Source organism: Pseudopodoces humilis, chromosome 1 (genome assembly GCF_049639895.1).
Source record: "Pseudopodoces humilis isolate 2021_Gansu_Grassland_sample_001 chromosome 1, ASM4963989v1, whole genome shotgun sequence".
Lineage (NCBI taxonomy): Eukaryota > Metazoa > Chordata > Aves > Passeriformes > Paridae > Pseudopodoces > Pseudopodoces humilis.
In genome coordinates, this window is record NC_142200.1 from 48,359,873 (window position 1) to 48,372,886 (window position 13,014).

The 13,014-nt window shown below is 38.8% G+C and overlaps 1 protein-coding gene across 3 annotated transcripts in view; it reads right to left on the reverse strand.

Annotated features, from left to right (window-relative positions):
* The window catches only part of MYOM1 (myomesin 1), a 73,053-nt gene extending 65,414 nt beyond the window's left edge, over positions 1–7,639 (reverse strand). For all 3 annotated transcript variants that reach the window (XM_014256868.2, XM_088051341.1, XM_088051338.1), the window contains exons 1-2: positions 7,504–7,639; positions 3,486–3,974 (exon numbers count right to left, since the gene is read on the reverse strand). In XM_014256868.2, coding sequence (XP_014112343.2) covers positions 3,486–3,913 — 428 coding nt within the window. In that variant the 5' untranslated portion in view covers positions 3,914–3,974; positions 7,504–7,639. The remainder of the gene's footprint in view (positions 1–3,485; positions 3,975–7,503) is intronic.
* Positions 7,640–13,014: the final 5,375 nt, after the last annotated feature.

The following is a 13,014-nucleotide window of genomic DNA, read 5'->3' on the forward strand; positions in this document are numbered from 1 at the left end:
ACTTTTCCTGCCTCTGCTGAAGCCAGAGAAGAAGTGCTTGGCTAGAGACATCCGCACGAGCTGGTGGGGAGGGCTGGGTGTGAAGAGGCAACATCTGCACGGTGAGATGCCCTTTCTTTTTGGAGCCCAGAGGTTTGCACCTTTAGCCAACTGCAACCAGCAGAATTGCAAACTTCCATACTTGCTCTTGATTTTACCATTTTCATTTCTCTCCTTGTACTTCCTCAAGCTGTTGTGGTATGAAGAAGACTTGAAATGTGGGAGACATGCCACTTGCACTTGGGAAATTTTTCATCCTCCTGAAAAATCAAGCTATGGCTCCTTCAAACTGCCTGTGTTCACACTCTGGGAATATTTTCCCCTCAAGCAAGGCTTCTAGGGAACTGGGTCCGGGTCAAGGTCTTGCAGGTTACCTAGTTCCTAGTCCTTCTCCACTGCTTTCCCCATGATAAATTCCTCACATAGCATTCTGTAGCACATCAACACTGTTGCTTCATGAACAATTTTCTGTACTGTGACTACAGAAAAAAATGAGACTTAAATTTTGCAAGAACAATAAATTTAACAGAAGCTACTTTAGATTAAAAAAATAAGTTACCTGAATAAAAACAGTATTTGAGTTTTCCTGTTGGGCTTAATGGTGTTTTTCTTCAAAACTATATCCATTATGCATAAATGTATATTTGATGATGATATTCACTGATATGAAATCATCAATTGTTAGCTGAAAAATTTTGTCTGGATTTGGATTTGTGTATCCATTCTCGTTTCAAGCAAACACTACTGTTGAGGTAATTTAGATACAGCATTGCAATTCAAGGCCTTTTCTACTTCTAGAAAATTGGAAGATTTGGAAGACTCTTTTTATTTTTTCCTACACTTTTCCTTTCCTATTTTTTTTTTTTTCATATAGATGAAAACAGAAAGTCTCTGATTTTCCTAATTTATTTGACTAACACTTGTTGTTTCCACATTACCCCTGGAAGTATTTTGGGAAAGACAGTGCAAATTTGGCAATAATTCCTTCAAATTTGAATTACATTTAACTGTAGAATTGCATTATATTTTCTGCTTTGCCTCTTGCAAATTGCAGAAATATGGGCTGAACAAAAGAAAGAAATATCAACATAGAGGCTATATTAAACATAAATCCAAGTTAAATACTGAGATTTTAATTCAGAAATATTGTCTCCTGTGCCAATTAAGTTTTTTGTAAGAGAGCTTGGAATCACATGTATCTAATCTCCAGAGTCCTTGTCTTAGCTAGCAACAATGAATTTCTCAAACCTCCAATACCATGACAGGATCAGAGAAATTAAGACATTGCAGCTGAGACATTCTTATCTCTGCAAAATCTATTGGCAACTCCTGTACTACAGAGTATTATATATGCAAATATGCTATTTTAAGCCAAAAACTTTAATCTCAAGCAAAACCTCAGGAAACTTGGGAATTTTTTAAGTTCTCTCTCAACTAAGCAATTTAATTTCCTTCAATATTACACAGTTGACATTAGACTTCTTAATGAGAACGCACAAGTTTCAGAAGAAACTCATGTAGCAGTTGAAGTGCTTGCAAGCAGGACTCAGAAACAGGTTTTTTTAACAATCATTTTTTACTACTTGAAGTTCTTTTTTTATAGAAACCTTTTCTTCAAGAAAAAGGAAGCATTGGGTTAGGGTCAGCAACAGAGTGCAGGCACAGCTGCATTGCTGCAGAAACTTGGCATATCTTCCCCTACCCAGCTCCATTTGGAAGCATAACCCTCAGTCCCACCACCTCCAGTTTTCTTCCCTTCACCAGCAGATTATAAATGAAATTATCACTGCTTTACTCAGTGCTTAATTATCTACACAAATAAAATAGTTTCAACATCAAAGACTGGATACAGTCCAGCCTAAGACACTCAGCTATAGAATCACAGAATCACTAAGACCTGTAAGACCATCAGGTTCAACCAGTAACCCAGCACTGCCAAGCCCATCCTTAAACCATGTCTTTAAGTCTGTCATCCACACATTTTTTGAACACTTCCAAGAATGATGATTCCACCATTTCCCTGCTCAGCCTATTCCAATACCTGACCACCTTCTCAGTGAAGAAATGCTTCCTAATATCCAATCTAAACCTCCCCTAGTGCAACCTCAGGACATTTCCTCACATCCTGTCTTGTTAACTGTGAGAAGAGACCAACCCCTGCCTGGTTACACTCTCAGATAGTTGTAGAGAGTGATAAGGCCTCCACCAAGCATTCTTTTCTCCAGGCTAAACAGCCATAATTCCTTCAGCTGCTCCTGGTAAGACTTGTGCTCCAGAACCTTCATCAGCTTTGTTGCCCCTCTTTGGACACATTCCAGCAACTCAATGTCTTTCTTGTAGTGAGGAGTTAAGTAAAGCCACTCACCTGGGCTGTAACAGCCTGAGGTTCAAATTCTTGAACAAACTCTGGCAAATACAGATTGGACCCTGAGCTTCTTGAAAGCCAAGTGAAGGCTGAAATCACAAGGTATTGTTTACTGTGGTACGTGTAGTCTTTCTCTCACTGGTTTTGGTCAAGATTTCACCATTATCCACAATCCTGGGAGGATATTCAGTTTACAAAATTTAAATTTTTTGGTGGACAAATTTTGATCAGTTCTGCTGATGGTACTCTTAATTTTATATTAATATAACAGAGAGCAGATGTTTTGAGCTATAATTTGTTGATTGTTTCCTCTATTGTTAACAGCTGCTCTAATCTTACTTTAATACTTCCCTAATTTCTGTAAATCTCTGAGACATATACATACAAATAATATGAGGCTATTATAGCAAAAATATTCTGCTAATGTTATTGCTTGAGCAATATTTATTGTCTTAAATTTAAAAAAAAACATGAGAGCTAAGCATAACTTCTCATGTAAGGTGGACACTTCAGGTTATTTTTGCTTTGGAAATAGTATGCCTCAAGCAATATACAGTGTGAAATTTTCAGTTTCTTGAATCACTCAGCACAAAAGTGAAACTATTAGGCCAAAGAAGAATTAATCATGTATGCACACATCAACTTAAACTTGCATGAAGAACTCTGACTTCTTTTACTACTCCAACCTTGCCAGATAAGAGACAGCCTCAATCCAAAGCTATCTCAACTCCTCATATTAAAATTCAGCTGTATTAATGTGGCTAAACAACTTGGAAGGAGGGGTAGCTCATGCCTAACCAGTTTGGAGTGTGAATATGTGACCATTCAGCCACATCAGCATTGACACTGCTACTCTTATGACAGTCCAACCTTCACACGCGGATTAGCCCAACAAACTAAGCTGACCACAGTCCTTCCCATTGCCAATGCCAAGGGAAAACACCAGACCAGGAAAATACATCAATGTCAAGTCATAGAGGAACTTTATAAGGACGAGGAAGAGAGTTCTGCCATTGTTTCCAATGGAAAGTGGTTGGGCATTTTTCTGCCAGAATGCTCTTTTGAAGGCGGATTTACTTACCCAATGCTGTAGGCTTCAGATCCCAGCCTGTAGGCTGCAGCCAGCTTGTTGATGGATTCAGATGCATGGCTGTGGGCAGCTGAGCTGGTGCTGAGGGACTCAGAGTCAAGGCTGTAGGCAGCAGATCTCTTACTCTGCGCGGCAGAGTGGTCGTAGGCTGCAGATCCATAGCTGTAGGCTGCCGACTCGAGGTCGTAGGCTGAAGAGCCATGGCTGTAAGCTGCTGAGGAGTCAAGGCTGAAGCCTGCTGCAGACGAGTGGCGGTAGGCTGCGGAGCCCCTGGCATAAGCTGCAGATCCTTGAGCATAGACGGCAGATTTGCTCTTTGTCTCCTTTTGGTACTGGCTCACGGTGGACGACAGCGCTTTGTGGCGGTACGCACGGTCATAGTGCTCGTGGTGTCTTTGGTAGAACGGTAATGACATCATGGGTGCCTTCAAATTTTGGGTTTCACTGCACTTTTCTGAGGGTAAATAAACAGGATGAAGTCTGAAAAAGAACAGGGCAAGCATAAGGACTATTGTCAAGGAAATTCCCGAGATGGCATACAAATAATGCCCAACTTCACACAAATTAACACTGAACTTGAAAAATCAACTGCAATGAATTTAGAGTTATCTTTTTATGTTGTGATTTAGACTTTCAGACAGGTTCATATTCAGGTTTCAAGATGCTCACATGTCACTTGTCATGGCCAGAAACCTTTGCACTGTTGTGTCTGTTCATTTGTATCTGGCTCCCTGCTACTGCAAACTATTCAAGTTTTATGTGCTCACTTATTACTGCAAACTAATGAAACTCTGTGTGCATGACTTCTTCAGAGATAGTATAAATAATTTTGTTCAATTACAATAGAGATAATGAAGTAATAAATTATTTTTAAAGGTATAAGCAAATCCAACAAGGCTGTAAAAGATAAAACAAAAATATATGAACATTTCATTTATTTTAGTAATCCAGTTTTCAGATTGAATTTAATGTTCCATTTAGTATTACAACAGTGAATTAAAACACTAAGATTGAGAAGGATGTCAGCTTTTCTCAAATGTGCATTACAGTGATTGTTTTGTATGTGGTACCAGGGTTCAATTTAAAAGGGCTTATTGTGCATTATACTTTTACAGTTTAATCAGGGACCCAGTCTGTATGCACTGGGTAAAGTAATATCATGCTCCTCAATCCAAATTATTTTCTTTTAAAGATTGCCAAGACCCTTCCTCCAGATGATAGGCCCATTTAAGTTTAAATTTGCACATCATCAGTTGATTGTCTTGTAGTCACTTGTAGTGCAAATTTTGACCGGGTGAGAAGTAGTTCCCCCCTCAAAATGGGATGAAAGTTGAGTGCAGAAAGATTTTCCCTTGTTGGTTTGTTTGTTTGTTTGTTTGTTTGTTTGTTTGTTTGTTTAAAACCAGCAGTTCAGTCATTATTTTGCTTTTTTATTTCACTATTTTTATAACTGACTTTTTCTACTTCGACATGCAAGCTTGCCTCAAGTAATCCATATGATAACCTTTCTTTCTCTTTCTTTTAGGCTCACATGGCTACTAGAATTGTCCCTGAAAAGGTCCCTGCTTAGTAACAGAAATGAACTACAATGAGGAAATGTTAAGAAGGATTTAAAACAGATCCAAAACCAGTGCTGAGAGGTATTTGCTATTGTTTTTTAATATCAATCACAACAACAGGAAAATAGTTCACCTTCTTTTTTTTGTGAATATTAATGAAAAATTATTTAATGTTTTGATATAAAATACACTTGCAGAACTGGAGAGCAATCTTCATGAAAATCTAGTTATTTGATTTGTGCTGTTCTGTGCAGGGCCAGGAGCTGGTCTTTGATGATCTTTGTGGGTCCCTTCCATCTCAGAATATTCTGTGATTCTGTGATTTTTCCCTGGTCTTTATGCTCCCTAGTTTTCAGTCCTTGGCTGTTCCTTTAGTATTTGGCTCTGATAGCAAGTCAACAAATTTCAAACTATTCTCTTTGATAACTGCTGAGGTATTCACCCTAACCAAGACAAATTATGAATTCCTGCCCCCCTCCCCCCGAAAAAAAACCCCAACAAACCAAACCCAAACCCAACAAAAACCAAAAATAAAGAGGAAAACTTCCTTATATTTCAGGGATCTCACAAGGGAGATGCTCTTTGTAGGATAACTGATTTGATCATTTAGTTTCAGGAAGTCAACAAGGAAGAAACTAATTCAGAGACATTTTATGTAAAAGAAATTGCTAGTATCCTGACCCCAGTGGAACTGTGACTTCAAGCAGATGAGATTATGCATTTACTTCATTTTTATCTGAGGAAAAAGGAGAAATGGGAGTGTTAGCCCACTGGTCTCTGTGGCAAAACCTGATGTTCCTTTTTAACTCACTCTTAATGCTGGCCGTTTTTTTCACATCAGTCTAAAAGAATGCAATTATTCTGTCTAGCATCCTTGTTTCTAATGCCTGTCAGAAATTTGTGTTGTTACTTATTTTGCTTTGTTAGCTACTGGTAGTATGCAGTTCCTCTTAATTTCCTTGGTTTCAGAAGATTTTTTTCTTCATTTTTCTTCATTGCCTTCCTCTTGCAGCTCTGCAGAGCTGGGTTTAGGACTTGCAAGTAATTGTGATCACTGACTGGGAAGGTTAAGGCATACAGAAGAATATTGTCTTGCATGCTGAAAGGGAAGGAACATGAGAACATCCTGTTTTCCTTCTGCAGAGTACTATGGTTTGTCTTCACCAGCTTTACTTGAAGTGTTGGCTGGCTTCATCATTCATACAACAGCCACAGTGCTAACAGGCATTCAGCTCAGGCATTCCCACAGCCTTCCAGGCTTCAAAGTACGGAAGGTGATCCACAAATATGAAGCACTGCATGTGCTGCCCATTAAGAAGTTAAATAAGGCATTTCATTTACATTTTGTCAGACCAAAAGAACAAGTTCAAATGTACAAAGGAAACATTTTTCTTCTGGAGAGGAAAGGTCTGTATCTCACTGTCCTCAGGAGTTAAGTCTGTGATAGGAGTAAGACTCTGATAGCAGGGACAGTCAGCTCTTCTGGTCCTAATCAAAGACCCACACTGACTCACAGCACATAAAAGGAAACTTTCATAGATATTTTTACACACTGTGAGTTTTATTTATTATGTTTTATATATCCTCTGAAACATGACAGATTGCTCACAGGCCAGGATAAGTTAGTTACATTAGTCTGATCAGATACAGCAGTGTGATGCTATTGGAGATGACAGGTAACTCAGAAACTTCCAAGGACTTTGCTCCTGTCTGGAGCACTGCCTGATTATCAGACTGACTCCCATCTCTTAAGTTTTATCTATGCTACCTGCACCCATTTAGTCTGTGTGCACTAACCAGCCCCCTTCAGTGTGAGGGCAACACTCCCTCTCAAGATCAGTCTAGCACTTCAGAGCTTGGCCTGAAAATTTTAGTGGCCATAGTTAGTTGAATTTGCAGTTTTTGGAGCTATATTTTAGCAACTGTTGAACTGACTATTTAAAATTACTACTAAGCAGACAGACAGTTCTGTACTTGTCCACAGTTCATAGCTACATATTAAAGGAAATTCTTGTGCTGTTTAGCAGTCTATGTAATTCTTTAAAGATCTGCTCCATCAATCAATGAAAGCAGTGAAATAGATTTAAAAAAATAACTGCTGTAAGCAGAGAAAAGATAACATCCTATGCAACAAGAAAATATTTATGTTATTTAAACATTCTCTAAGACCACAGACTACGTGACAAACTCCTCTTGTACCTCAGTAGCCCATGCTTTATTTGAGAGTACTGTGACAATATGCAAAGATAGCTGAGTGAAAATAAAAGAGCCCCTGCACTACTTTCCTTTAATTTCACAGCTGAGCCTTCAGACGTCTTCAACTGACATCCACAAATCCCTCAACTGCTGAGCTAAGAAGAATAAAGGGAGCTACTATCAACTTGGCATTACAGATTCAGATTAAAAATAATTGAACACATAAAACCTTCTGGCATTAAAAACCCACTTACCAGGATCCAAATGAATGGCAGTAAATGGAAGAGCTCCCAACTGGATGAATAGCACAAAAAATACAGCTACAATGAAGCCAGCAAAGAAAGAGGTAGTTAGGACGAGGGGTAAGGACTGGACTTCAAGGTCCAGAACAAAAATAATGCCTGCAGTCAGTGGAATGTCAGAGCCTCAGTCCAGACCTTTTATGGCCAGTGGGATGCTATAAATATAGCATCGAAGAGGGAGAGAGACAGAGACAGATACCGATACCCTGTACTATCTCTGTGCAAAGACATGGTGACGGCAGCTTCAAACTAAAGCAGATACAGGGTTCTCCCTTTAAAATATCCTCACTAGATTTTGCATAAAATCAGCATTCCACTTCAAAATTATTTCTAGGATTTTTCTTCCTTAGTTAGATTTAAGAGGAGAGAAAAAAAAATTGTGTCATGAACCAGAAACCAGGAAAGACCAATTCTTGTATTGACCTTTGCTATGGTACAAGAATTTGAGCATGTTATTGGTTCCTTTTTTTTAATGCCAACCCAAAGAACAAGTAATAGAAATATTTCAGCTTAATGACAGACAATCTATCAAGACTCCATGAAGTCATATGAGTTACATTTCAATAGAAATGTATTTTCTTAGTTCTGTTGATAGTGTTACTTTTTTACCATCTTTAAGATAAAAAACTAACCATAAGAATATGACCTCATGAGGCGTTTAAATAGACATAAACAATGAAGGTCTAAAATCCAACTTTTTGTTTCTAAATTAAACAGTATTACCTCTAGGAATAATTAAATGGGCTTATCTTCTTTCATTTTGGTCACAGCATTCTGGTACAAAAATGAGTAATCAGTGTGGCTGAATTAAATCAGAAAAAGTTTTGTCATCCAAGATCTAAAAGGTAGAATGCAGTGTGACTTCATTGTAAATACAATTTTCCTCCGCACTGTAAATTTATCTTTCAATAAAATTGATTAGTGCATTTTATTTTGTGCATTTGCACTGACAGAAATATTATAGCTATGCTCTGCTATAGCTTCTTTTCACACTTGCCACACAACACAACCGAGAACTTTCCAGATCCTCCTGCTCTGCTAATGCTGCCCCCTTTATGGGTGTAACCACCAGAACAAGGTATGGACTAGGCTAGAGGATCCCAGGCTTTTCTCTTCAATAGTTCATCAGTATCTTCTTCTTCACCTCACTGCCTTGATTTTACATTAAATCCCTTCATTGTCCCCACTAGCTACTTGTTCCCTGGGGAGCCACTGCCTCTTGCCTGATGCTCCACCATGCAATAAGTTCAGAAGCCTCTTCACCAGGAGCTACTCAGCTGCACCAAACAGGGTATGGTATGGGCTTTTGGGTTTTGCTCATGAGAAACTACAGCCAGAAAAAAATTGGGCAGTCATGGAAACTGTATTGTGGCTCAGGAAACTGGCCAAATCTGCAACAGGCAGAATGAAAAATGGGAACCCTAATATAAGCTTTTCTTCCCCCAGAATACTATGCCAGTGACAGAGCCACTGAACTATAAGTTCTGGGCTATTATGAAGAGAGTTGGGGTTGTTTAGCCTGGAGAAAAGGAGACTCAGAGGTGACCTTATCACTCTCTACAACTCCCTGAAAGGTGGCTGTGGTCAGGTGGGGGTCGGTCTATTTCTGCAGGCAGCAACTGACAGAACGAGAGGACACAGTCTCAAGCTGTGCCAAGGGAAATATAGGTTGGATATTAGGAAAAAGTTTTTCACAGAAAGAGTGATAAAGTACTGGAATGATCTGCCCGGGGAGGTGGTGGAGTCACCATCCCTGGATGTGTTCAAAAAAAGACTGGGTATGACACTCAGTACCATGATCTCGTTGAGGTGCTGGGGCATGGGCTGGACTCGATGATCTGGAAGGTCTCTTCCAACCCAGCCATTCTGTGAATTCTGTGAATTCTGAGAATTCTGAGAATGTATATTTTTAGCTAGAGTAGACGGAGCCTCAGTGGACAGACTCCTGGATTTCATCACAAATTCCTGATCCACTCCTTAACCATGGATCATTTGCACTGACATTGTAAAAGTCTTAATGACAGGCAAATTGCTTTTTTCTACATCAGGAAGATGTAGAGAAATGAAAACAATTAAACATCATATTTCTCTAATTGAAAGATAATCTGTATAGCTCACATGTGAGGGATAAAAATCTCAATATTTTCAGTGTTTTTCCAGGCATAATGGCACTATGAAGTTCATTATAGTTTTCAAATTCTGTGCTACCTCTGTTCATTCTGTAAATAAAATGGAGATGCAGTGTAACAGCAAAATATCTTGTATTATTTTTCCCCTTAAATTTACACACTTTCAGATCCAGCTTTATTATATCCACAGCTAATTTCAAATCACTTAACTCCTATTTGAATATCAAAGTACATATTTTAAATCACTTGGAGCTCTGCAAGCCTCAGAATCCCTGCTGCACTCTGTATTCACATGTATTTAGCCACACTGCTCTTGGGAGAGACACCCTTAGGAAACATTAATTATGTCTTCTCCTAATTAGAACCACATATTGCTGGAGACCAGTTTGTTTTCCTGAATGGGAAAGCTGGAATATTAATTTAGAACCCGACATGACAGAACAAAAAGCTCTCCAGACCGTCCATTGGAGTTTTGAGAGCTACAGCATCCCGTAGCTGGGGGGCTTAAGTCAAATTCCACAGCATCCCAGTCTATGTCTTTCATTTGAGTATAATCTTAAATAAATCTAACAAAACAATTTTTGGACAACAGAGGCTTTGAACATGTGTGTTGTCTTCTGTAGTTTGCTTTCAGGTTGTGTCCAGTTTTCTGAATTGATTTTTATCAAGAAAAAAATCACTTTAGGAAGATGTGCTACTGTACATTATACTGCAACTAGCCATCCTCATAACCCACTGAAGGGAAGGGAGTTTTGTGTTCCTTGCCTGCACCCACAGGATGGTACTAATGTCCAGGTTTCTGTTGATTCTTTGCATCACTCTCAGCTCATATATTTAACAAGGAATCAACCATTTAACAGAAGGGTCTGGGTGCAGCCTACAACAGCTTGAGTGTCTGGCCTGACACCTGAAAAACCAAGTAGAAGTCCACTGTCACCTTGACACAGATAGAAATTTTTTCCAAAAGCCTCTCAAATTTGTTGGTGCCTGTTGGTGCCTAGATCAATTTTTCATTATACAGAAATACTTGCCTTACCATTATTAGCAATGTTTATTCTGCAGCGTCTCTCTGGAACTGGAAATGATGCATAAAAATGTTGTTGCTGACAGCATTTATTTTCCTCTGTAACATTATAAAGGTTTCTGTCCATAATAAAACCTTACCCCAAGGACATATAGCAGATTCCTGGAGCTATTCCAAAAGAAAATTCTTATAATTTCTTTAAGTACGTGCTTTTGGCACTTAGATGATTTTTCAATCCATGGTATCTCCTGTCATTTTAACTGCTGTACCAAAACGGATGGTTGTTAAATTTTGTCCCATGTTTTATCATTCTTTCCTAAACACACAAAACCCCACAGATTTTTCAATAGCCTCATTCCAGTGAATAGTTTCTAATAATGAATAGTTTCTAATACTGTCACTGTGGTTAGCTTTGTACCTTGGAAAGACTGGCCAAAACACCTTGACACATGATTGTTGAAGGACCAGAGTTGTACCAACTGCAGATAACCCAAACCCAGAAAACTTGACTGAGGTATAATATCTGAGCTCCTGCCATTTGGATATGCAGTTTTTAGAAGCAGGTAATATGCTTCAAAATATGAGTTAAATAGTTTAGGTAGGATATTGGCCAGAGGTGCCCAATGTCTGCGATGGGGGCAGTGGGATGAGCACTGGCTGGTCCTGATAGAGCCTGTGTGGAACTCCCATGGCCCCTGGGGAGCACTAAAAACAGTGACTTTGCAGTGACTGTGACCCTCTTTTCTGTTATCCATAGCCTGTGTAACTGAACTATTTCATTACAAAAAAAAAACTAATCTGTAGATATTGTCTGACTGAAGTGCAAGTTACTACTGCAATAATACAAAGCAATTGCCTCAGATATTACAATAATCATTTCCACGACCATTGAGGCACAGCTAAGACACATGTACCCAGTACACAAGAACTTCTTTAATTTTCTTTGTCTTCACATTAATCGATGAAATACTTTTGAATAAATCAAATGTTTCTTTCAAAACAAAGGATAGTGGCAATCTCTTAATAGAAGAAACAAAAAATGTTTTTAGCTCTTTAGCCACCACACTTAGAAATTATGTTTAATATAACAATTAGGCTCAAACAATCAGAACAAAGTTTTGAGGAAAATTTGCATCAGAAATTCATAGATTGCTTTATTCAACACTCCCTGCAGGACAGATTCTCAAATTTCAAACATCAGTTATGAGTAAGAAAGTCTTCCAGAAATCGGGGGTGAATGCAAAAAGAACTAATAAAGGCAAAGAGGTCAACATTAGACCAGAATTTAAGGAAGAGGAGATATGCTGAAGAACAGAAGGAACTGAGATTAGGCTCTGATGGGTGAACATGCAAGTCAGAAATAATTTTGGTGATTATTTCCCAGGTGTGATTTATGACTTAAATGAAGTAGCTCAAACATCAACAGCATAAGCTGCAGCACCAAATGATTATGAGACAATTGCCAAATCCACCAGGACACTTCATAAATATTCAGAGATTTAACAAAATTACTTGAATAGTTCTTTTCAGTAACTTAAAATATCTGCTATAGCTGGTGACTTCAGGCTCCAGTGCAGTTATATTCCACAAAGGTTAAACAACAGCAGCAAGATCTGAATCCTAAACTAGCAAATCCATCTCCTCCAGGTCATTTAGTCACTATAAATTTTAGAAGTGATCTTCCAAAATATTGTGCCTGTGTATTCCACCAGTGAAAAGCAAAGACTTCTGGGTGAGTGATTCACACATCTTTTCAGTGATTCCACTAAGCAAACTGCAGTGATGTTGAGAGGAACACAAATACCAAATGGGCACCAGGTGTGCCCAAAACCCCACTGGCTGCTGGGGCTCCCAAGGAAAAGCAACTGTGGGTTCACTGCCAGAGTGAGAAATCTCTGTGACTGCAGATAGTGGAACTAGAAAGAGGTACCAAGAGCAACTTACAGGGCAGGGAAGGGTCAGGTGAGGGGGTGACTGTCAGCTATTAAAATATCCTCCTCTGCCTACTCAAGCAACCTTAGAAAGCAGAGCATCTTTTTTTCTGTGATAACAGGTATAACAGACTTATCCATGAGAGATTTAATTAACTAAATCCAGCTCTGGTGTAGCTCTGGCAATACAAAGCTCAGCACAGGATTTTTCCACCTGCAATTTACCTTGCTAATCAGCTTAGGGTGAGTTTTTCAGCCAGCTCTGATCTTGGCACGATATAGCTAGTCCAAATGAGCTAGTTATTTTAAATCTCCACCAGATATAACTCTAGACAATGTCTGTGTGGGCATAATATTAATTGTTTTTCAGCACAAGAGC